This window comes from Spermophilus citellus (genome assembly GCF_964194105.1).
Source record: "Spermophilus citellus genome assembly, chromosome: 6".
NCBI lineage: Eukaryota > Metazoa > Chordata > Mammalia > Rodentia > Sciuridae > Spermophilus > Spermophilus citellus.
This window is the reverse complement of record NC_138187.1, coordinates 6,201,757-6,227,440: the sequence shown is the minus strand read 5'-3', so window position 1 is coordinate 6,227,440 and position 25,684 is coordinate 6,201,757. Positions and strand designations below refer to the sequence as shown.

Here is a 25,684-nt window from a genome sequence, read left to right as displayed (position 1 = left end):
GAGGCAAACTCAGAAAAGGAATGTCATTACAAGGGCCTGGGCCAGAACCCCAAAGAGCCCCAGAATCAGAGTGGAACAGAAGGGAAGATTGAGGAGGACCATCCAGAGAGAGAGTATCCTGGAGACTGAGGGAGAATTGTCAGGGCAGAAGCAGATGGGGCTCAAAGTCACAAAAGATCACATGTTGTATGATTGGATTTATGTAGAATGATGAAACGTCTAGAATAGGCAGATCCAGGGGACAGATAGATTCATCTTTGAGGGATGCGGGGAGGAAAATGGAGAGTGCTGATGGGTATGGGTTTCATTTTAGGATGAGAGAAATCTTCTAAGATGATCTTGGTACTGGTTTTACAATTTTGTGTGTGTGTATATGTGCTGGGGATTGGATCCGGGGCCTGGATCATGGTAAGCACACTACCCCTGAGCTCCCCAGCACACCTGTGTTTATTGTACATTTCCAGGTTCATCCATGTTGCTGTTGCACTGTGTGTTAGTGCTTCATTCCTTCTTATGGCAGAATATGTTTGTGTGCGTGTACACATTTTATTTGGTATAAATAAAATGGGCAAATTTTATGGTATGTGGATTATGTCCCAGTAAAACTGCTATATATCTCTATATAACAGATACACAGATATTTTTAAACAGGTGAGGCCTGAAACAAGCCCGCTGGTCTTAAGGCAGAGAGAGCTCTGTACCACCAAGGGTCATCCATTCACCAGCCTTGTGCCTGGGGACTCTGAGGTTTTAGACCTCCCTGCTTACCCCACCTCCCCTTAGTCCCTGCAGGCCACACTTACTCTAAGCTGGTCAGGCTGCTGTTGAGCAGAAGTGCTTGTCCCAGGGCCCTGGCAGCACTGGCCTGGATGAAGTTCCACTGCAGGCTAGGCAGACAGACACATGAACATGTGGCTCAGGGGCAGAGCCAAGGAGGCTCCAGAAGCTTCTAGAGGATCTGATAGCAGGGTAAGTCCAAGAGGATTCCTGCTGCTCCCCTCAGGCTTAGTTCCCAAAGGGTCAGCATATATTCTATTAGTGGTGACCACAGGGACAAGCTTAAATATTCTCCAGACAGTCCCTGCATAAAGCATGGCTTCCCAGAGCATCATGGTGGCACCCATCACCCACCATAGTTCTGTTGTCTGAGGATCAGCCTCAGGAATCAGAACCATGGAGAGGGGGCACATATTACTTGAAGATGGGCAGCCTGGAAAGCCCCTGAGACCCAGGTGAGGGTGTCCCGAAGCCAGGCTTGGTCTGTGGCCCTTTGGGAGTAGTCCTGCAGCTCTACAGAGGGGCATGGGGTGCTGGGGTGGGGCACAGACTCACTGAAGGGACTTGAGGGTGTGGTTTTTTCCCACTGCTACTGCAATGGCCTGGGCACCCTGGTCATGGAGGAGGTTGGCTGTCAGGCTGGGAAAAGGGAGAAGAAACGATTGAATGGGAACCTGTCCTGAAGCTGCCTGTCCCTGGTCACTGGGGAGTTCTACCCACTCCCCCTCTTCCCAAGGACCACCCAAGTCTGTGCTGATATTAGTTATTTGGCTCATATCTGTGAGAACTTTGGTGTCCTGGGGAGTGTCATACCAAATCCTGAAAACAACCCAGGGGCAGATCCCAGGCTCAGCTCAGTGGGTGCAGGGACAGGTCAGCTGGCCAGAATGTGGTGGAGCTGCCCTGGGGGTTGCTTCTCAATACTATGACCCCACATCAACTCTTGAGTCCCCTCCCTTCAGCTGGTTCATCCCCAGTGGAGACCAGCAGAGTATCTCCCTGTCGTCAATTATGTCATTTATACCACAATGTAGGGGAGGGCTCATGTGAGGGTTGCCACCAGTCACCAGGGCTGCCTCTTCCCTATCCAGGTCCTCCTTCAGCCTTGTAAAATGGTGAGGGTACTGAGGGCCTGGCCCATTATAATGGTGCCCACCAGCTCTGAGCTCTGGGTGGGCGAGGAGGCTGTGGCACAAATGATCCCAAGGAGGCCCAGTCTCTACCCCCTTCCCCACACCCTCCCTGACCCCATCACGTACTCCAGATGTTTCAAAGTGCTGTTGATGCAGAGAGCATGAGCCAGGGCCTGGGCTCCCTCAGGACTGATGGAGTTTTCTCGAAGGCTAAGAAAGAAAGGGAAGACCCTGAGCTTCCTACAAGGCAGGTGAGACCTCTAGTGGCAGATACACCCAGGTTTTTTGAAGCTTAAGAAACCTCAGGTGGATCCTGGGCCAAACTAGAGGTAACTCCAGCCTTACTATCCAGAGACATGGAACTGCTGGACAAGGGGATGGAGGTCAGAGACTGAGAGCAGAATGCACTCGGGGCTGGCATTAGCGGGGTTCTGGCAGGGAAGAGGCGCTGGCCGAGGTATAAGGAGCCAGTTGTAGCAAACCAGGGCTCCAAGCAAGGGCTGCCAGCCAGGTGCCCCCACTCAGGACTAACGACCATACAAGAACATCCAGGAGGAAGAGGATAGGATGACAGGACCTCAGAAGTGTGAAGGGAAGAGGCAGGTGAGCATGCTGGGCACCTGAAGGGCTTGCACATGGGTAGGGAGCAGCAGAGCAGCCCATAGGGCCACAACTATGCCCTGCCCTCAAGAGGAGCAGGGTGCCCAGTTTTCAGAGCCAAGCCTGCCCCAGCCACAGATTTCCCCATAACATGCTTCCCAGCACCAGCTCTTCTTTCCAAATCCCAGAGTTCCTGCATAGCCTCTGGTCAAAAGGACACTCTGGGTGGGAGGGAATCCAGGACTTACTTGAGGCTGAGGAGGGTCTGGTTGACACCAAGGGCCTCCATCAGCATGGCCACTCCCGCATCACTGATGGAGTTGCTCTGCAGGCTGCAGACAGAATGTGGCGTCATGGCTATCCCAGGACCCAGAGAAAGCTGTCCAGTCCAGCCTGAGGCCACAGGCTCCGGGTTGGGGAAGCCTGGAGATTGCTGTTCTCATCCCTCTTTCCTCCCATTGCCCCACTTTCTAGCCCCTGCCAGGTCAGGGTAGGTAGGTTTAGCACAAGCACCAAAGTCTAGACTGTGCCTTGACATGGGTGGCTCCACATGTCCTCAGAGGAAGGCACGTTGCTTCTGCGGCCCAAAGAGTATGGTACAGCAGTCACTCAGCACCCCCTGTCCAGTCAAGGCTGTGGCAGCCAGCTCCCTCCTCATCTGTGCACTTATCAAGAGCACTGGGAACTTGTTCTGGAAACTAGAGGTAACCCCAGCCTTACTGTCCAGAGACATGGAGCTGATGGACAAGGAGAGCAGAATGCACTCAGGGCTGGAATTAGCAGGATTCTGGCAGGGAAGAGGTGCTGGCTGGCAGCCTTCTTCTGGCACTACCAGCCAGCCATCTGCTAGATGGAGAGCCCGGGAATGATTATCACCCTGGAAGGTGTTCAGGCAGACTCACTCCAGGCTCTCCAGGCCCTGGTTCACCCTTAGGGCCTCAGCTAGGGCCTTGGCACCTCCATCACCAATGCTGTTACTGGAGAACCTGCAAGAGAGAGACATGGGTGAGCCCGCCTCCTGCAGCAGCTGCGCAGAGCCAGACCTGGGCATCAGGGCCCAGGGAAGCCTTCAGGGGAAGCAGCCTCTTCTGTCTCAAGGGTGCCCAGGGCAATTTGCTCTGCTTGGGTCCGGTTAATCTGTAGTCTTTGCAAATGACCCCCTATCCCTGTAAAAGATCAAGGTAGCAAAGTCCTTCTTGACTCCCTGGCAAGGGCAGGAGGTCAGTATCGACCCCTAGCAAGAGGTTTTGGTGGTACTTTAATGTGAAGTTTACTAAGAAATGTACCAGCTGGGAAGGCAGTAAGCATGAGCCTGAGAAGGTGAGCAGTCACCCCATCCTGGACATCTGGGTCTCCACTCTTCTGACCCAGTGCTTTGTAATAAAAAAGCCAGCTGTCCTGCATCTATCCATTAGTCCATCCATCCATCCATCTATCCATCTATTCACCATCCTCCCATCTTCCCTTCTAACCATATTCCCATCTCTCTATTCATGCCTGTGCCCACAAATATTTAGGATGGTTGGTCTTGTGCTGGTCACTGAGAATACCAATTTGGCCCTTCTGTGTTTCTCACATGAGCTCCTTCAGACTCCTGTTCTGCCTCAAGGCTTCTGCCATCCGCTGGGCTCCCGTGGGCCCAATACTATTTTTCTGCAGGCTGTGGGAGACAAGAGGGGTCCATCAGCAAATCTGACCACAGCTATTGCCAGGCCAAGGACAGTTAGGTTCAGGGCAAGAGGTAGAGAAAAGTTGGAGCATGTCTCCATTTGTACAGCAGTGGGAAGGGGTCTCAGAGGGTCTGGTGATGTTTTTATGTGGGAGAACAAGGAACAAGAGCAGCTGGGGCCTCCCATGTAAGTTGCCTGCAAGTGGCAATCAGTGGCTGCTGATAGCGCCAGCACCCTCTTGCATGGGGGACCTACATGCACAAGACCTGCTGGGCCCTCATCTGTCAGTCTTCCATCTAGACCAGCCAGTAGCCTGCCTCCCCCCTTGAGAACCTCTGGGGAGAGGGATAGGAGGATCAATAGGACAGAGCCTCCTACATGAGGCCAAATACTAGCCTTAAAAAAAAAATGTAATCTTCCAAAAAGGAAAGAGACAACCCCCACTCTCTTAGAGGACACATGAGGTTGCAAGTACTCTCTGTCCTGTTGAGAAATATGCGAGTCTCCTTAAGAGCTCAATCAACCTCCTGCCCGTTTCACAGCCTAGGAATGTCTTTCTCAGGGTCTCAGTACAGGTAAAAATCTAGCAAGGGATGGTCCCTGTCTTCCTGCTTCTGTGGGAATTAGCCTGGGCACCTGTTGTGAGTACCTGCTTGTCATAGAGACAGAAAAATTTTTATTTTTCCCTTAGATAAAAGCAACTGGGGAAATAGATGATCACCCCCAATTATTTGGTGACTGTAGGATAAGCTATAAGTGACAAATGGCGTCATCAAGCTACTTAGGAGACTGAGGCCAGAGGATTGCAAGTTTGAGGTCAACCTGGTCAACTTGGCAAGACGCTGTCTCAAAATAAAAAGAAGAGCACTTACTTGGGGCTGGGGCTGGTGCTCAGTGGTAGCGCACTTGCCTGGCATGTGTGAGGCACTGGGTTCGATTCTCAGCACCACATACGAATACATAAATAAAATAAAGGACTATCAACAACTAAAACAAATATTTTTTTAAAAGGCTAAATGAAAAAAAAAAAAAAGAGCCCTTGCTTAGCATGAATGAGGCCCTGGGTTCAATCCCTAGCACTACCAAAAAAAAAAAAATGATGTTGTGTTTTCTTATAAGTTGTCATTTATCTTGAGAGTGTAAGGGATGGGTCCTATCTGCTGGGCTGCAGAAAAGGCCTGCAGCAGATTGCCTACAATGTGCACTGCAGTCCTGAATGCTTATTCAACAATAAGACTGTTGTGTTCGTTCCTACGTTTGTGGAGAGGGCTTTCTGGTTTGACAAGAGGTTTTATTTCCAGTAATTTCCCCACATCTATTCTCTGGAAAAGCAGTGAGCATCAAGTTATCCTGGGGCCATCCAGAGGGGTCAGAAAGCTTCAGCCTCACCCCATCCATTTCTCCTTGCAGGAAAAGAAGAGGCCAAACAGGAGAGAGGGGAGGTGGGAGAAGAGAGGGGAGGTGTGTTCACTCACTGCAGCAGGGAGAGGGTCTGGTTGGAGGCCAAGGCCTCCGCCATGGACCTGGCACCATCATCCTTGATCATGTTGCTCTGGAGGCTGTGGAGGCAGGAAGGAGTATATCGCTGATGGAGCACAAGAGAATTCCTGGTGTGGCCTGAACTCCCTGCAGTGGAGGCACCTCCACAGGGTACCTGCTGAGAGGGCAGCAGCTGGCCTTAGTGAGAAGAGGCCCTGACCATTATGTGCCCTCCTCACTGCCCACTAGAGTCAGACCTTCCTTCACTGGGTTCTAAGCCCATGCCTACCAAGTGAGAGCAAGATGCCCATGCTTCTGTCAAACAATAGCAAAATCATCAATAGCCCATTGCACCTAAAAGCCACAGTACTCAATTACTGGCAAGGATAATGAGAAACTGGAACCCTCACATTGCTGTTGGGAACCCTCACACAACCTCTATGGAAGAGAGTCTTGGCAGCTCCTCAGAAGGTTAAACAGAGTTAGCAGGTGACCCCGCAATTCTATTCCTATGTATATATCCCAAAGAATTGAAAACAGGCACTTGAGGGGCTGGGGATGTGGCTCAAGTGGTAGCGCGCTCGCCTGGCATGCGTGCGGCCCGGGTTCGATCCTCAGCACCACATACCAACAAAGATGTTGTGTCCGCCGAGAACTAAAAAATAAATATTAAAAATTCTCTCTCTCCTCTCTCACTCTCTCTTTAAAAAAAAAAACAGGCACTTGAATATTTGCACACAAATATTCATAGCAGTATTATTGATTATGGCCAAAAGGAGGAAACAGCACAAATACTCATTGATGGGTAAATGGATAAACCAGTCGTGGCCTCTCCATTCAACAGAGTATTATCCATAAAATAGAATGAAACACCAGTGCATGCTATTACTTGTTGTAGGGCCCATCCAGATGGGTCAGAAGCTTGAGGCTCACCCCACTCCTTCCACCCTACAGAAAAAGACAAAGGAGCCAAACAGGAGAGAAGAAAGAGGCATGTCATCAATGGACCTGGCACCATTGATTCCATTCAGATGAAATGTCCAGAATAGGTGAATCCAGTCAGACAGGAAGGATTGGTTCACGAGAGGGGCTGGAGAGAAGGGAGAATGGAAAGTGACAGCTAATGTGTACGAGGATCCTTTGTGATGATGAAAACATTTCAGAACGAGATTGAGGCATGGTGGCATAGCGCCGAGTGTACTAATACCAGTTACCTGGGTACTTCAAAATGGTAGTATGTGAGTAATACTAACAATAAACAAATGGAAAAACAACAGAACAGTGGTACCCACTCAACTAAGGATGGACACAGCCACAGGCTCCTGAAAAGGACACAGTCAACCACACCAAATGTTGCCCTTTCAAAAAGACAGCTTACCGGGGAAGTCTAACACCATGACTGTGGAGTTACAGAGGCTCAAAGAGGAAGGAAGAGTTAGAACTTGAAGCTTGCTTAGGATACAAGCTCTGGTACCCAGTGGGTGAAAGCTGGTGTCCCATGCCCACCATTTTGAATCACCTCCCACTCCATAGGTGCCTCCTGAGGCAAGGGTTTTGCAGGCCCTCTCCTGGAGGCTGGGAGCAGGAGACACGTACCTCAGAGAGGTCAGAGTGCGGTTAATCTTCAGAGCTTCAGCCAGCGCCTTGGCTCCCTGTGGTCCAATGGTGTTACTGCGGAGGCTGACAGTAGAGAGAACAATGACTCTCAGGGAGGAGAGGAGGGACAGAAAGTACACAGACCTTCAGATCTGGGATCTTTGAAGGGAATGCGTGAGGGTTTAGCATTTCACACCTGGTGGAACCAGGGCAGGGATCCTTAATAAGTAAGCAAGGAGGGAGTGTCTCCAGATAGCCGACACCATGGGGAAAGGAAGCAGGACCGGTAGCCCAGCGGGCCCAGTTCCAGTGTGGAGATGAGAATGACGAGCTGAGTTGAGGACTGAAAACTGGCTGCTATTAAGGGTGAAGCTCAACAGCTGAGGAGCCGTGACTTTGCAAGCTCGGCTGTCCTTCCAGCCATCCAGGAGGACATGTGGGCTGCAGGGAGGTGAAACCTGTCCTAAATGGGACAGGACGCCATGCCCAGAGTCTACCAGGGCTGAGTCTGGGGCATCAGGGAAGGACAGATAAGACCCAGTCACTTCATAGGAGGGAGATGGCTTAAAACTCTCCTTGTTCCAGTGGCCTTAGGTGTCCTACTTACTCCAGAGCCGTCAGACTTCTGTTGACCAGGAGGGATCTGGCCAGAGCTTTGGCCCCTTTGTTACTGATCTGGTTCTCAGCCAGGCTGCCCGAGGAGAGAGAGACAGGAGTGATTACTTCAGGTGCAGAATCTCATCACCTCCTCCTTAACGCAGTGCCCGTGATTAGCCTCAAGTATCTGAATCATCAGGCCCCCCAAATAGGCAGAAACCAGGTGACTGACCGCTGGAGCAGAAAGCTGATCACAAGAAAGCCCCTGAGCTAGACAAGTAGGGACGGAGAGGCCCAACAGACCCTCACCCTGGCAAAGAGTTTTAGAGGAAATCTTCTACCCAAATGAGAGCCAAGACTTATGGCAATTACAGAAATCTGCTATATGGCCCCCAGAGAGAGGTATTGTAAACTGACCCTCAGGAAGAAAACAACACACACACACACACACACACACACACACACACACACACACCTGATTTATTTACTGTTGTTTCGGCGGCAGTGGAGATGTCTCTATAGTTCTGTAGGCCTTCAGCTCATGGGATATGGTGTTCAACTAGAGTCCCCAAGCACTTTTCAAGCTATTCTCCTAGGGCCCCTCCTGACTCTGGGGAAAGCTTCAGTAGCCAACAGGAGGATGAGGGGGAACCAAATGGGCCAGGCATCCCTCTTTCAATCATGAAGTTCCCCTTTTGTCTGGTTTATTCATTGGGGTTCTGTCTGACATGTCATTTTTTAAAAGGATTCTATTGCTTAAAAAAGAATTCAAGGGGGACTGGCTGTAGCTTAGTGGCAAAGCGCTTGCCCAGTATGCATGAGGCACTGGGTTCGATCCTCAGCACCACATAAAAATAAACCAATAAAAAAGCATTCTGTCCATCTACAACTACAAAAAAAAAAGTTAAAAATTAAAAAAAAAAAAAAGGATTCAAGGGGCTGGGGATATAGCTCAGTTGGTAGAGTGCTTGCCTTGCATGCACAAAGCCCTGGGTTCAATCCCCAGCACAAAAAAAAAAAAAAAAAAAAAAAAAAAAGAAAAGAAAAAAAAGAATTCAAGGAACATCCATCATCCAGGCCTCTTCCTACGTAAAAGTTCTCAAATTCTAGACAGCCTAGGGGCTACATAATGTTTTATAAGTAATATTTCACAAGCAGTTGTGTGTTTTTTGCAGATTACCTTGGACATTGGAAACAAGGACATGTCATTGAGGACCAATGAGAGAGGAACAGAGGGGAAAGAGAGTGAGGAGCAGAGGGGAAAGAGAGTGTGTGGCTGTAGTAAAATGTGTCTAGCCCTCCACATTTTTTTTTTTTTTTTTTGGTACTGGAGGTTGAATCCAGGGAGGTGCCCTGCCACTGGGCTCCATCTCCGGAACTTTTTTTATTTTTTATTTTGAGACAGGGTCTGGCTAAGTCACCAAGGCAGGCCTCCAACTTGTGAATGAACATGCCTCAGCCCCCAAGTAGCTGGAATTCTAGACAGGAGTCACCATGCCCAGATGCATTAAATTTTAATTAAAATTGAAACTTTCTGAAATTGAGTTTTTGAATTTTAATTAAACATGCAATCCTGTGCTAAGAGTATAGCTTGAAAGCAGACACTGAAGGGAGCTGCGAGAACCTCGTGCCAGGAGCCATGATAGCACACAGAGCCCGAGCCTCACCAGGACGTTTCCCTCTTCTTAAAGAGGAGATGCTTGAGTCTCTGGCACTTTCTAGCATGGGCTAAATCAAACAGACTGCATCCAGAGCCACACACTGCAAAGATCCCTCTGCTCAAGGGTGCCACTGGCCAGCTGAGTAGAAAGGATAGTGGGAAGGGGATCCCAAACCCCATGACACAGGTGGGCACCCCAGGTGGGACTTCCCAGGTCAGCATTACCTGATCTTCTGAATGCGACAGTCCTTCCCACTCAGAACGCTGCCCAGCAACTCCATCACGGGGTCCTGGAACTGGTTGGTATCCAGCCTGGCCAGGGGCAGCAATAGCGGGGGATGGGGGGTGAATGGCCCAGGGCAGCCCCCATCCCACAGCACCATGCTGCAGCTCAGAGAGCTACCTCTATGCAATGCTCAGACCTTCCCTTCGGGGGAACCCTGTGGCCCAGTGCCTGTGATCCCTGGGGTTCCTATTCAGGGGGTTCTTCCAGGGGCTACTGTCCCAATAACCCCATTCACAGGTGCCTCTAAGAGTCACAGTCTGCTAGCTCTTCTTCTTCAATCCAAGATTGAACCCAAGGACGCTTAACTACTGAGCTACATCTTATATTTTATTCAGAGACAGGGTCTTACTGGATTGCTTAGGGCCTCATTAAGTTTCTGAGGCTGCCTTTGAACTCACAATCCTCCTGCCTCAGACTCCTGAGCTGCTGGGATTACAGGCATGTGCCATTGTGCCCAGCCCTAACTCTGTTGAGATGCATGAGCGAGCTGTCATCAAGGCTTCATCCTTCACCATTTCCTCCCCACTTGCTGAGGCCAGAGCAGTGAACAGAGCATGGGCTGAGGGTAGAGTCAGTGGGTGTGGCTTCCAGCAGCACCGGATGGCTCAGAGGCTGTTTATTAAAGGGTAGGATTGTGTTCCCCCAAAAAAGCATTTGTTGAAGTCCTAACCCCCAGTGCCATAAGAATGTGGCCTTATTTGGAAATAGGGACATTGCAGATATAACAGTTAAGAGGAGGTCATACTGGGTGTCCTTGCAGGAGAGGCAGGACCATGTGAAGACGGAGACACAGAAGATGGCCACTTGACAAAGGAGGCCGAGTCTGGAAGGAGGCAGCTACAAGCCAAAGAGCACCAAGGATTGCTGGCACATGCCAGGAGCTAGAGAGGTAAGAAGGGTCCTCCCTACAGGTTTCAGAAGGAGCACGGACCTGCCGATGCCTTGATTTCAGACTTCTGGCCTCCAGGACTGTGAGAGAATGGATTTCTGTGGTACTAAAACTGGGTGCAGGGCTGGGGTTGTGGCTCAGAGGTAGAGCACTCGCCTAGCATGGTGAGGCACTAGGTTCAATCCTCAGCACCACATAAAAATAAATAGAAATATTGTTTCCACCTATAACTAAAATATAACTATATTTTTTAAAACAAAATAAAGGTATTTATCCACCTACAACTAAAAATACACCTTTAAAAAAAAACTGGGTGCAGTTTTGGAACTTTGTTATCGCACACCAGGTGACTAACCCGGGGGACACAGTGGAAGGAGGAACCATTCCAAGTCCTGCTCATTCCTTGGCCCACAACCCATGCCCACCTGAGGCTCCGGCAGTAGAGCAGCTGGGGCAGCAGGCTCTGGAGGACACCCTGGCTGAGGCACAGGGACAGGTTGGCCTCCCGGGCACAGGTGTCAGACACCTGCAGGAGATAGGCCAGGGCAGCACGGTGTGCAGGGCCGGTTAGCCTGGCTAGGGCCCCACTCTCCATGGCCTCCGCCATGCTGCGGACCAGCTCCGTGTGCTGCAGCTCGTTCAGGCAGTGCAGGACATTGACTGCACGGGCACAGACTGCAGTATCACGGTGCAGGCACCCCTGCAGGAGCTCAGCCACCTGGGCCCTGTAGCTCTGGTGCTCGCCCTGGGCCAGCAGGGAGCCAGCCAGCAGGGCATTAACCCTTGGAGACAAGAGGCCAGAGAGGAAGCGCAGGAACACGTCCAGTCTCCCGTCCTCAGCCTGCATGGCCCGAAGGGCTGCACTCCTGAAATGCGTGAGGAAGCCCAGCCTGGGCCAGGACATGCCGCTCTCAGTGAATAGGTCAAAGATGGCCCTCCTGGAGGCGCTGTAGTAATACGCGGCTGCCACAAACTCCTGCAGGGACAGGTGGGTGAAACAGTAAGCCACCGAGGAGGCCAGCGTCTCCTCCCGCTGCAGAAAGCAGCTACACAGGGCGCCCTGCAACAGAGTGAGGTCCACGCCAAACGCCTTCATGTCTTGCTCATAAAACACGTACTTCCTCTTGACCAGCCCGTGGAAGGCCAGCCGGCCCAGCGTCCCCACCATCTTGCGACCACCATGGGCTACCTGCTCAATCCGAGGGCTCACCTTGCCCTTCTCCTGCCCTTCCCTGCTGAGGGCCATTCGAAAGTACCAAGAGTAGAGCTCACACAGGGTCCGTGGAGGCCACAGCTCTGCGTCCTGGAGTGCTGGCCTGCTGCGACACAAGTGGCCCAGTGCTGCGCCCGTGAGATTGCAGAAGGCTGGGACGGTGCACATCAGATACAGGGCCCTGTCGGCCTGCACCTGGCTCAGGACCTGGCCCAGGAGGGTCTGTTCCTCAGGGAACATCCGCTCCAAACACACCTTGATCTCCTCCTCAGTGAAGCCTCGGATCTCAGTCATCCGGTCTACCAGGCCCCCTGGGATCTGGCCAGCCACACTGGGACGGGAGGTGATCCAAACAGAAACTTTTGGAAAGAGGTTGCCTCGGACAATGTTGGTGATCAGGTGGTCCACCTGAATCTCCTTCTTGGGGTCTGTGCAGGCCACGGTGTTGGAGAAGTCCAAAGGTGTTTTACACTCGTCCAGGCCGTCCAGGACCAGGAGGACTCTGGCTTGGGTGGCCACATCCAGGCCAGCCTCCCCAGTATTTGGGAAGACAGAGCGGAGGAGTCTGTCTGCAGACAGCTTCTCGTGGATGTTCAGATCCCGGAAGGTCAAGGGCAGTACCAGCAGAAAGTCCCTGCCCACCTGCCCTTGGGCCCAGAGGCGGACAAAGTGCCTCACCAGGGTGGTCTTCCCCATGCCAGCCACCCCAACGGTGATGGAGATTCGGGGCGGAATGGACACCCGGGACAGAGGCAGGAAGAGCCTGTCCAGCCCAATGGGCCGAGCAGGGCGCTGCTGGCCACGTGTGGCTTCCACTTGTGTGAAGTCGTGCTCTCTCAGCTGCAGGTCTGTCAGGCCCTCCACCAGCAGGAGGCTGGCCAGCCGGGGCGGTGGGCCAGTCAGCTCTGGGCCGCCTCCCATCCTGCTCAGCAGGGCCTCGCGGTACCTCCGGATCCTTGAATCTGCAGGGCCAGGTCAGAGGACAAGGTGAGGGTGGGGGCGAGGGGAAGAACCTGGTGTGCCCCTCCGACACCCGCCTCCCGGCTGGGGCTTACCATTGCTGCGAGGACCCAGTGGGGAGTCCGGTGTCCTGTCAGGAACCTGAGGGGTCTGACCACCCTGACTGCCCTTCCAGGCCAGCAGGTCCACAAGGGCTTTCACCTGCTCAGCTGGGGAGCCGGTGCTGTGGGCCTGGCTGGCCTCCCCGCCTGTCCACACCTCCTGCTTCCTCATGGAGTCCAGGATTGCAGCCAGGAGCTGTGAAGACAGGGCCCAGACCTGCTGCCTGCTGCCTGCTGCCCCCCTGTCCAGTGTCCTGGAACAGGTGGCTTAGCCCAGGCAGGGACAGGATCCACTCTCACCTTCCCCAGTGGGGGCCCACTGGCCTGGCCTCTAGGAAGAGGCTGGAAGGGCTGTTTGTTCCTGGACAGTGGGAATAATCATATGGGGACAGGGGTCAGGTAGATGGATCCTGGGACCTGGATCTGCTCTTACCAGCTGGGTGACCTGGGCAGGCTGCCGTCACCTCTCCCCACCTTGTTGTCCTCATTTGTGACCTGGAAATGATAAGGTTATGAGCAGTTTTCTCAAAAGGAGGGAGAAGAGGAAGTGGCCTGCCCTGTCCTATGGGAAGGACACGGACTGTGTGACTCCAGCTAGTTAACATGGGAGAACCACAGACTGGGAGATAAGGAGGCCGCCAGGACTGGGGGCGGAGCACAGGCAGTGACAGTGCTCTGTGTGACACTGCGTTGTGGGTACATGCCATTTTGCAGGTGTCCAGCCTCAGAATGTCTGACACCAAGAGGGAACCATGCTGGACTAGGCTGTGGGGTCGTGGGGTGTAGGGCACCATCAGAGCAGGCGGAGCCTCTGCAGGGGTACGTCGGTGGAGGAGGCAGAGGCACAGCTGCTTGTCTTGGTCTCCTAAGCCTCCTTGGAAGCCGGGGCTCCCAGCCCTCAGGCAGCTCCGCTAGCAGCAGGAGATGGTGATGCAGAGGCACCAGGAAGTGAAGCCATGCTGAGACCCAGTCTCTGGCATCCCTTGGCCCTCTCTGCAGCCAGGTGGACCCCGAGGACTCCAAGGCCACCCCCACCCTCTGTCCCTCCTTGCCAGACACAGGGCTACAGCAGTCCCTCCAGCAGGGGCCCAGGGACTCAGGGTGTGGGGACCAGCCACCATCATCTATGGTTCTAGGAGAGAAAACATGATGTGAGGTCAGCAGAGAGCAGGGCTTATTGCTGCTTCATTAAAAATGACCCAGGTGGGGGCTGGGGTTGTCGCTCAGTGGCAGAGCACTTGCCTGGCACGCCTGAGGCCCTGGCACCACAAAATAAAATAAAATAAAATAGAGGTATTATGTCCATTTACAACTAAATATATATATATATATATATATATATATATATATATATATATATATATATATATATTTTTTTTTTTTTTAAATGACCCAGGTGTTGTCACTGCCAAAACATTAGGCCAGGGTGAGGCCACCCTCGTTGTGCTTCAAAATCCCATTGACTCTCCTTACTATTGTTCTTCTAAACGCAGGTGGGGTTTTGATGCAAGCAACAGTGTGTACATAGATTCACGTGGGTGTCTGGAGGTTTTTATTTAGTCCTTTCAGTAAGACTTGGGATTTTCTTCTTACCTAGATCTTGCCAAACAACAATTTCTCATTTGTGTAGAGGTACTTTTTTAAAGTTTTTTTTTTAAAGATGTTGATGGACCTTTATTTTATTCATTTATTTATATGTGGTGCTGAGAATAGAACCCAGTGCCTCACACATGCTAGGCAAGTGCTCTACCGCTGAGCCCCAGCCCTGGCCCTGTATCTAGGTACTTTTTAGCGTTGTTGTTGCTATGAATATTGTTGGTATAAAAGAAGATTAATTTTGTGTTTTATCTCAGGGTTGATCAATGCATTAACATTGGTTTTCATTTGTCAATTCATTTTCTTTGAGTTTTCAAATTTCTTTCACAAGAATAATTTTATATATTCATTTCTAAACTGTCACTCTTATTTTGAACAGTTTTACTCCATCACCCAGCCCCCTTCCCGGGAGCAGTGCTGGTTTCAGCCACTGTGCTGTGCTCCTGCTGTATTCGGGCAATACCAGGAGTGGTTCTAACCCACACTGTTGGGCATGGCAGATTTTTTTTTTAAGGTGAGATATAATTTTTAAAGACAGAGAGAGAGAGAGAGAGAGAGAGAGAGAGAGAGAGAGAGAATTTTTAATATTTATTTTTTAGTTCTCGGTGGACACATCTTTGTTGGTATGTGGTGCTGAGGATCGAACCGGGGCCACACGCATGCCAGGAGAGTGCGCTACCGCTTGAGCCAATCCCCAGCCCCATGGCAGATTTTTATGACAGATTTCTAGTTAATTTTCTTCTTCCATTGAGGAAGATCCCTGCTTTCCTATTACCATTCAAATAATGCCCCATACTGTATATCAAAGTCGACAGCGTCACAGACATTCTGCTGAGCACCGTTTTGTTATTTAATTTACTTCTTATGAGAAATCTCATTACCCTTATTTTTCCCATTTTATAGATGAGGGCACTGAGACTCAGAGAGGTAAGTGACTTGTCTCAGGATACATGGTGGGAGAGGTTGAGATAGCACTGACCCCAGTGTTGTGCGGTATTATCTCTATCACTTGTAAGAGGTTTACACATCCTTTAAAAATTAGGGACGTCTGTTAAATCAGCAAACAGCTTTTTACTATATATTGATATCATCACTGATTTATTTCCATCATTCATTCAATGAGAAAACAATTATTAAGGGCCTCTTGTGTGTTCTAGGCACCGGGGGTGTGGAGCTGAATCAGTTAGGTAAAGTCCTTATCCTGTGAGAATGTGGGGCAGGGTAACGGAGAGTGACAACAGATGGCAGCCCAGGTGCAGCTCAGCGGAGAACACAGAAGAAGACAAGTAAGTAAGCCAGGGCTTCTGAGAGTGGCCAGGGCTGTGACGGAGGAGATGGAGGGCAGGGCGGGCACGGCTGCTTCAGTCACAGTGGCCAGGGATGGCCTCTTGGAGAAAGCTGCAGAAGACAGAGAAGGGAAGGAGGCGACCGTGCAGACAGCATTTGAGGCAGAAAACTGCAAGTGTCCTGCGCTCGAGGAGGAGGCAAAGGCCAGAGCTCCTGGGGCACAGTGAGTGAGCAGGTGGCCCACCCTCGGGCAGGAGACAAGGACAGAGGGGAACAGAGACCAGGCCACTGTCACTCATTTGGCTTTGTGCTAAGCGTCGGGGGAGCCACTGGAGGAGGGATGTGATCAGTGTCCATAGACCTCCCTGCCCATCCATGAGCTGCACAGGTAGACTTCCGGTTCTTAGGAAGCCTTGCATCTAGATTATGGGATGGTATAAGAATAAATGCACGAGCCAGCAGCACAGAAGAGAGTCGGGGAGAAAATACGTGTGTATATCCTTTACACATGAAGGAGTTTGGTAATGTGAGAAAAGTAGCATTTCAAATCAGTAGAAATGGAATCGGGGCCATGGGCCAGCATATGAAAAAAAAGTAAGAGCTCTTAGTTCACATTAATATAAAATTTAATTTTAGAGGGCTAAAGAGTTTTTAAAAATATGAAACCATAAAGTTCCATAAGAGAATATGAAGAAAATCTTAAAATAGTCCTTGAGCAAGAAAGGCTATTTAACGTTAGTCATAAAACCCAAATTCATAAAGAAAAAGGCTGATAAATTTGCCTTAAATTACTTAAAATATTGAATAATTAAAATATTTCCAAATAACAATAGGTGCTGTAGGTAAAGCTGGAAAAAAACACATAAACCAGGAGTAATATTTACAAAATACATGAAAGAACATCACTGTCAATATGTAAAGAACTCTTACAAAGCAACAAGAAATAAATAGTCAAAAAAAAGTAGGGACACAAGGTTACCATAGCAACTCCAAAATCCAGTGAGCCATCACATGCTTCTAAAATTCCTGCTCTTTGGAACGATGGGGGAGGGAAGTTTTGTTTGTTCAGATATTTTAAATTAAGGAAAAGAATAAAATAGCAAGTTAAAGGATAAAGATTCATCTTAGAAAAAAAAGAATGATGGACATAGAAATAGAAAAATATATATAATTCACAGGTGGCGCACGCCTGCAATCCCAGTTGCTCAGGAGGCTGAGGCAGGAGGATCATGAATTGAAAGGCAGCCTCAGCAAAATTGAGGCGCTTAGCAACTGGTGAGACCCTGTCTCTAAATAAAATTCAAAATAGGGCTGGGGATGTGGTCAGCAGTTAAGTGTTACTGGTTCAATCCTTGGTACCAAAAAAAAAGAGAGAGAGAGAGAAGAAAACGTACTAGGCTGCCTTATTGAGAATGTGGCAGTAGTAGGAATCTTAATACATAGTTCGTGTTAAATATAAATTATTTTAAAAATTATGGTTTATTTTCCAGTGCTAGGTATTAAGCCTGGGGTCTCATGCATGCTAGGCAAGCTTTACCACAAAGCTCCATCCCTAGCCCTGATTGTGGATCTTAATTTGTCATTTAGTGCCACTAAATAACTTTTGCTCTAGAAATTCCACACGTGGGAATTTATCCTAAAGAAATAACCAGACATGTGTTCAAAGGCAGGACTAGGAGGGTGACCACACAAACATTGATTGTAGCAGCAAGAAACAGAAGGGGTAAAGAGTAAGTATCTACCCAGAAGGGACTGGTAAAGTGAATGACTGCCCTGTTCTGCTGTGCTGAACCATGAGATCACACAGAGCACAAGGCTGTGTCACACTGGAAGAATGTCTCTTACCATAAAGGTTTTAATCACTTCCTTGGGTTACAGAAAATGGTTTGATTTTCTATGGTGTGAATTTGCAATAGAATGTGCACATTTTAAGTATACAATAGATGAGTTTTGACAAACGTATCCTCTAAGTAACAATTGTCACAATCAAGACATTAAACATTTTTTTCTCCAGAAAGTTTCCTCCGCCCCTTGGCAGTCTCTTCCCATCCCATTCAGGCCTGTGGCCATTAGTCTATTATTTTGCTATAGTTCTGCCTCTTGTAGAATTTTGTATAAATAGAGTCCTATAGAATCTTCAATATATTTGTATGTGGAAAAAAAAACAACAAAGTGCATAAGACAGTTGTGATGAGATGCAATTTTTGTACACCTATAGGAAAAAGATGTAGAAAGAAGTATATGATAGTGAATTAAGGAATTTGTTTCTTTGTGAATTTTAATCGCTTAAGTTTTACTAACAAACATTACTTCCCCTCTCCAATTTAAACAGGTTGTTTAGCAGAATTATAAATGTAATAATGCTCATTAACAACATTTATTTTTTATTTACTTATTTATTTTTGTGGTGCTGGGGATTTAACCCAGGGCCTGTACATGCAAGGCAAGCACTCTACCAACTGAGCTATATCCCCAACCCCTCATTAATAACATTTAAATAGCTGGGTGTGGTGGTACAGCCCTGTAATCCCAGCTGCTCAGGAGGCTGAGGCAGGAGGATCAGAAGTTAAAGGCCAGTCTCAGTAACTCAGCGATAACTTGTCTTAAAATAAAAAAGGCTGGGGGTGTAGTTCAGTGATAGTGTACTCCTGGGTTTAGTCCCCAGTACCTCAAAAAATACCATAAAAGTCAAATGTCTATGAAACAATTTAACAAAAAATTATAAAACCTGCATACTGAAAAATCTTAAACATTTCTTTCTTTCTGGTATTGGGAATTGAACCCAGGGGTACTCAACCACTGAGCCATATCCCTAGCACTTTTTTTTTAAAGTTACAGATGGACACAGTATCTTTATTTTTATGTGGTGCTGAGGATCGAACCCAGTGCCTCACACATGCTAGGCGAGCGCTCTGCCACTGAGCCACACCCCGGCCCTACCCAGCCCTTTCTTGTATTTTGTTTAGGGACAGGGTCTCACTGAGTTGCTTAGGGCATTGTTGTTGCTGAGGCTGGCTTTGAACTTGTGATCCTCCTGTCTCAGCCTCCTGAGCCACTGGGATTTCAGGCATGTGCCACCAAGGCCAATCAAAAATATCAAACATTTCCTTTTTTTTTTTTTTTTTAGAATTTTTTTTCACAACACCTTTATTCTATTTATTTACTTTATGTGGTGCCGAGGATGGAACCCAGGGCCTCACTCGTGCTAGGCAAGCACTCCACCACTGAGCTACAGTCCCAGCCCCAGAATAGTAAACATTTCTAAAGGAAACTTTAAAATACCCGTGGAGACACAGGCCTTCTTTAAGTTGATGGTTTAGAGGACTCAATATTATTAAGACGTCAATTCTCTCTAAATTGATCTATCCCAATCAAAATCCCAGCGGTTGGAAATTGACAAACGGATGCTAAAACATAGCTGGAAATGGAAAGGGCCCCAGAATTTCCAAAATATTTTTTTATTCTGCTAATGGGGATTGAACACAGGGTGAGGAGGATCTACCTGAGCTACAACCCCAGCCTTTTTTATTTTATTTATTTATTTGGTACCAGGGATTGAACTCAGGGCACTGGACCACTGAGCCCCATACCCAGCCCCATTTTGTATTTTATGTAGACAGGGTCTCACTCAGTAGCTTAGCTCCTCACTTTTGCTGAGGCTGGCTTTGAACTCACAATCCTCCTGCCTCAGCCTCCCAAGCCACTGGGATTATAGGCATGCGCCACAGCTTCCAAAGTGATTTTGAGAAATGACAAACAAAGCTGAGGACTCCCAGTAGACAGTGTCAAGACACACTGTGGAGGAGTGAGGAACAGGCACAAGGTAGACAGATAGACCAGGGCAGTGCACCGAGGGCCAGAGCAGACCCACATCTACACGGTCACCCGGCGGAAGACAATGCACCACAGTAATTCAGCAAGAAAGGATGTTCTTCGAAGTATATTGTGCCAGCCAGTGAAATGCCCACATGGGCAAAATAAACCTTGACCCCCAACTTACACCATACATAAAAATTAATTTTAGCTGGACTATCAACATAAATGTGAAGTCTAAACAATAGATCCTTTAGGAAAAAAGTGTAGGAGAATGTCTTTATGAACTTGGGCTAAGTAAAAACTAAACACAAACAACACTGACCATAAAAGAAAAGGAAATTGGGGCTGAGGTTGTGGCTCAGCAGTAGAGCGCTCGCCTAGCACACGTGAGGCCCTGCGTTGGATCCTCAGCACCACATAGAAATAAATAAAATAAACATATTGTGTCCAACTACAACTAAAAAATAAATATTAAAAAAAGAAGGAAAAGGAAATTGGGTGGGAGTATAGTTCAGCATGCATAAGACCCTGAATTTGATCTCCAGTATTAAAAAGGAAGAAAGAGAGAAAAGAAAGCTAGAAACTATATTGGAATTAATTCATTAAAATTAGGACTATTGCTGGGCATGGTGGTACAAGCCTGTAATACCTGCTACTCAGGAGGCTGAGGCAGGAGGATCTCGAGTTCAAAGCCAGCCTCAGCAATTTAGCAAGGCCCTAAGCAACTTAACCAGACCTTGTCTCTAAATAAAGTACAAAAAAAGGACTGGGGATGTGGCTCAGTTTTGGTGCCCTGGGTTCAATCCCTGGCACCAAAACAAAACAAAAACAAGATGCGTATTCTCTCTGGCCCAGCAGTTCTCCTCCTGAAACCCAACAGAAATGAGCATTTATGACTGCCAAGAAACAGTTACCACACATTCTCTTTTAAAAAATATTTTGTTATAGATGGACACAATACCTTTATTTTATTTATTTATTTAAATACCTTTATTTTATTTACTTATTTATATGTGGTGCTGAGGATCAAAACCCAGGGCCTCACACATGCTAGGAAAGCGCTCTGCCCCTGAGCCCCCGCCCCAGCCCACCAGGCTTTCTTTTTTTTTAATATTTATTTTTTAGCTTTTGGTCGACACAATATCTTTATTTTATTTTTATGTGGTGCTGAGGATCGAACCCAGTGCTTCAAGCTTGCCAGGCAAGTGTGCTACTACTTGAACCATATCCCCAGCTCCCCACCAGGCGTTCTTAATAGCTTCATTCATAACCTCCCCAAATAGTAGGACCAACCAGTTTTCACCCACAATCACCTGGGGTATGTTCATACTATCAAATACTATATAGCAATGAAAAAGGGACGAACTGGGCTAGGATCGTAGCTCAGTGGTAGAGCGCTCCCTTAGCATGGGCGGGACCCCAGTTCGATCCTCAGCACCATATAAAAATAAAGGCATTGTGTTGTGTCCATTAAAAAAAAAAGAAAAGAAAAAGGAATGAACTATGGACACTTTCACCCATGGATGATTCTCACATTTTCATACCAAAAAAAAAAAAAAATGCTCCATCTAGGATTCTGTTTATGGGGAGTTTAAAATCAGGCAAAACCAATCTAAAACAAAAGATGCCAAAACAGTAGTTACCCCTGGGGGACGGTTCTCACTGGAGCCCTCTAGAGTACTGGAAATTTCTATACATTGATCTGGGTGGTATTTCCATAGGTGTATAGGTGTGTACAAAGCCATTGAGCTCACCATGTCATGTGGAAGTTACACCTTGATTTTTAAGCTAGCAACTATCTAAAAATCCAAAAGAGTAGAGTTCAAAAGGAAGCATTGACCATTAGTGCCTCAGGCCAGGACACCAGGGGCACCTTGTGCTCCCAGGCCAGGTAGTCAGAGTGTGGCCCTGGGGTGGATGCTCAGGTCTGCCCACCAGGTGACAACTCTGCTGCTACTGGGGATGGCATGGTGGCCAGGAGGGTGAAGGGCCCAGCTCAGTGCTTCTCAGCTCTGAAGGGCATTATCTAGAGCATTTTTTAAATTCAGTTTTTAAGTTGTTACAAAATATGCATAATATAAAGTTGACCATTTTAAGCATTTAAGAATGCAATTCAGTAGCATGCATTACATTCACATTGTCAAGCAACCATCATCCCCACCTGCAGGACCCTCACCTTGAAGAACCGAAACTTTGTCCCCACTGAACAACTCCTTGTCCCCCTCCCCAGCCCCTGGCGCCCACCAATCTGCTTCCATCTCTGAGTGTGGCTGCTCAGGGACTTCACAGGGGATCATGGGTCTGTTCTTTTTTTTTTTTTTTTTTTTTTTTTTTTTTTTTTTTTAAAGAGAGAGTGAGAGAGGGGAGAGAGAGAGAGAGAGAGAGAGAGAGAGAGAGAGAGAGAGAGAGAATTTTTTAATATTTATTTTTTAGTTCTCGGCGGACACAACATCTTTGTTGGTATGTGGTGCTGAGGATCGAACCCGGGCCGCACGCATGCCAGGCCAGCGCTCTACCGCTTGAGCCACATCCCCAGCCCATGGGTCTGTTCTTCTGTGTCCACTGCCTTCGCTCAGTGGAAAGCCATCTGTCCAGCCGGCTCCTCTCCTTTTCATGGCTGGATGGTATCTGGTAGACCACAGTTTCTCTACGCATTCATCCAGGAGTGGACACCTGGGTGGTTTTTACCTTTTGGCTATGTGAGTTATGCTGTTGTGAACACAGGGTACAGACATCTTTTTGAGACCCAGTGTTCAGTTCTTTGGGGTGTGTTATCAGAGGGGGGATTGCTCACCACATGGTCATTCTATGGAGCCTTGTCTTTAACACTCCACTGTTCAAGCCCAACCACCCTGGGATTCCATTGGTAGGAGGCAGGGCCTCAGAGTGGACCTATTTTAAGTCCCGTAGGTACCTGAAGGACCCCCAGAGTCGAGAACCACTGGATCAGAGGGAGGCGGGAGGAACAAAAGCAGGAGAGAGTAGCAGGCTAACATGGATGCGCAGCAGGGTCGGGACCTGCATGCACCTGAGAAGGGGCTCCCAGCGAGCACCCTGCCTCTGTGGTCCTCTGTGTTGGGGGCCAACATTCCCTCTCGATCAGCCACACATCTTTTTTACCCCACCAACCTCAGGCCTAGGGTTGCCAAATTAGGAAATCACTTGTGAAATTATAATTTCAGATAACAAATAATTTTTAGTACAAGTATAATCCTCGTGATATATGACAAAAAAATTATTGCTTACCTGAAATTCAAATTTTACAACGTCCTGTATTTGAGCTGACACCTCTGCCCAGGCCCTACTCCGACAAGACCCTAAGCCTCCCCAACCTGGCTTTTCCCTGTGGACACTTTCTCCAATAAGGACAAAGAAGGAGGCGCAGGGGGACCTGCAACCCTTCATCTCAACCCCACCCCACCCCACCCCAGGGCGTCTACCTGGCTGCCTCTGCCTGCAGGCCCTGAGGGCCCTAGAGCCTCTCTGTGGGCTGGAGCCTCCCACAGACCTCTGAGCTGATGAGGTCAGGAGACCACAGGTGCCATCACAGTCATGCTGCAATCTGCCCAGTGTAAATGGCTTCCAGAGAAGCTGCAGGGGCCCTGCAAGCCCAGTTACAGAGGGGAAGACTGAGGACTATGGGCTTCGGGTGGTCTTGGGGGATCCAAATTGTAGCAAGCAGGGCAAGGCTATAGGGACAAGGGGTGGTCACTGCCATCTTTGGGAGCTTTCCAGGTGTCCCCATGGCCTGTCTCCTGAGCTCTGAGTGGGGAGGGTGGTTCTAGGGACCTCCCTGGGGTTGGTGTGGCTCAGACCCCGCCGCTCAGGCACAACACCTGAGCGTCCACCCTGAGAAGGTCTGGTTGGCTGGGCGCCCTGTCTCCACCAGTGGGTCCTGGATCCTTCAGCCCTGGGGCCGCAGTGCTACCTGAGCCTGCTGGGCCCTTCCTGAATGGCCAGCCCCCACTCTGCCCACCTGCAGCCCTGGACGGGTGTAGCCTCCCTTACTGGCCACTGCCTGGATGCCATGTGTCTCTGGCCGCAGCTCCTTAGGTTTGCCTCTCTTCCGAATCCTCTCCCTCCCCAGGCCTGGAAATTTAGTACTTTAGCCCTCCTGAGATGGCCCTAGCGCCATGGCCAGCTGCCTAACCCCTGAGTGAAGCCTCCCCAAAGGGAGGAAGAAGTAGCACCTGTCCTCAGATAGACCCTACTGTTCTGACCCTGGAGCACCAGTGGGAGGGCAGGCCTGATCCTGGGAGCCAGCACCCCTGGGCAGGAGAGGGGTACCCCACCTGCAGCCTGGGATGGTCAAAGCTGAGCTCCAGGCTCTGGGAAGCACAGAGCTCCAGAGAGGGAACCGGGAAGAGACTCAGGACCTGGGACCCAGGAGCCTGTCCAATTGGGCCTGACAGCCAATACCCCAGCATGGCCAGCACCCACCCAGCCCAGCTTGGCAGCACTGTTCCAAAGAAGGCCCTCAATGGGTATGTCTCTCAGAATGCCAAGCCACGATTTCCCTGAGGGTGCAGCTGGGAAAGGCCCAGAGGCTGCACACCAACACAAGCACAGCATTTATGGGGCAGGAGCAATGAGCTACACCCAGAGCCACCGGCACCTCCTCCCTTGACCTCATGACCCTTGGGGCAGGTGCTGATGGTGTTACCTCCATTTGCAGGTGGGGGGCTGAAGCACAGAGAGCAGGTGGGCTGCTTAGGGTCCTCATCTGGGGGAGGAGGGACAGCAACGCTTCCAGCAGCGCAGCCTGCAGGGTGCTCCGCTGCCTCCTACCTTTCCCACCCTTCATTGGTACCTGTGGGGACTGGGCTTCCTCCCCTGGGCCTGTCCCTTGGGCATGTTTGTTTATTTCACACTTTGAAACCCTCTGGCCTCAGCAGCTCCTAGCACTCAGGGAAAAATTAACTGGAGACTCCTCTATGCCCAGAGTAACTCAGTCCTTAAAAGTCACCATTCCAGGAAAGCACGTGGCTATGCCTAAAATCCCAGTGACTTGGGAGGGGAGACAGGAGAATTACAAGTTCGAGGCCAGCCTCAGCCACTTAGCAAGACCCTGTCTTAAAGTAAAACCTAAAAAGTGTTGGGGATGTAGCTCAATGGTAGACCACCCCTGGGTTCAATCCTCAGTACATAAAAAAAAAGAATGAAAAGTTACCGTCCTTCCTGCTAGCTGCCCCACGCCCCTGCCTCTCATCTGCCCCTCACTGAGGTGGCCCGGACTCTGCTTACCTCCTGGGCCAAGCTGCTGCTCCAGAGATGACAAAAACGGGGAGCCGGGGAGCTCCATCTCCTTGCCACTGGGCTTTGCCCTGCCCCAGTGCTGGGCAGCAGTGGGAGGCCCTGGGTATCCCTGTGGCAGGCTATCTGAGTCCTTGGGCTCTGTCCGAGGCTGAGGAAGCCTGGTCAGAAGGGATCCGGGAAGTTTAATGCGTGCCGTCACCTGTCACTGCGGCCCTGGCTGCTCACCTCTTCCTGTGCCGCCAGGCTCCACCTCGGCCTTCCTTCCTGTCTGATTTCAAAAGCCAACAGTCTCACACAGATCAATGAGCTGGGTTTGCCTCGGGCTCACCTCGCTTTGTCATCACCCCACAAGTCTAAGAGCAGGGAGTGACACTGGAGCCTCGATTCTGGGACCAAGTATCCCTGCAGACTGTGCTTGGCAGAAAGTGGTACAATGTCAAAGCTGTCCTCATGTCCCTTCCTCCCGCCAAAAAGGGAGACAGGCCATCAACAGATGGCAGGCGGTGGGGAAGGTAGTGCCTGGGTGCCAAGACCTCTGGGGCTGGACTCCTCCCACCTGTGGTGAATCCTCCCTTTCTCTCCGCCTTCTGTCACTCCACAGGCACCTTCAGATTAGCTGGACCCCACGATATCTGTGAGTTCAGGAGCCCCTGACGCCAGGTCCCCTGCACCTTGAAACTGCAGAATGTGGCTGTTCATGGCAGGGATCACCCAGGCCTGCAGGAAGACCCCCCAGGTGGTGGGTCCCGCAGGGAAGGGCGTGGGAGG

The 25,684-nt window shown here is 49.6% G+C and overlaps 1 protein-coding gene across 1 annotated transcript in view; it reads right to left on the bottom strand.

Annotated features, from left to right (window-relative positions):
• Window positions 1–25,136, bottom strand: part of NLRC3 (NLR family CARD domain containing 3) — a 29,136-nt gene extending 4,000 nt beyond the window's left edge. The window contains exons 1-14 of the mRNA XM_081296729.1: window positions 24,905–25,136; window positions 13,395–13,456; window positions 12,956–13,157; window positions 11,113–12,862; window positions 9,738–9,824; window positions 7,863–7,946; window positions 7,256–7,339; window positions 5,656–5,739; window positions 4,087–4,170; window positions 3,413–3,496; window positions 2,759–2,842; window positions 2,037–2,120; window positions 1,333–1,416; window positions 804–887 (exon numbers count right to left, since the gene is read on the bottom strand). Coding sequence (XP_081152855.1) covers window positions 804–887; window positions 1,333–1,416; window positions 2,037–2,120; window positions 2,759–2,842; window positions 3,413–3,496; window positions 4,087–4,170; window positions 5,656–5,739; window positions 7,256–7,339; window positions 7,863–7,946; window positions 9,738–9,824; window positions 11,113–12,862; window positions 12,956–13,133 — 2,771 coding nt within the window. The 5' untranslated portion in view covers window positions 13,134–13,157; window positions 13,395–13,456; window positions 24,905–25,136. The remainder of the gene's footprint in view (window positions 1–803; window positions 888–1,332; window positions 1,417–2,036; window positions 2,121–2,758; window positions 2,843–3,412; window positions 3,497–4,086; window positions 4,171–5,655; window positions 5,740–7,255; window positions 7,340–7,862; window positions 7,947–9,737; window positions 9,825–11,112; window positions 12,863–12,955; window positions 13,158–13,394; window positions 13,457–24,904) is intronic.
• Window positions 25,137–25,684: the final 548 nt, after the last annotated feature.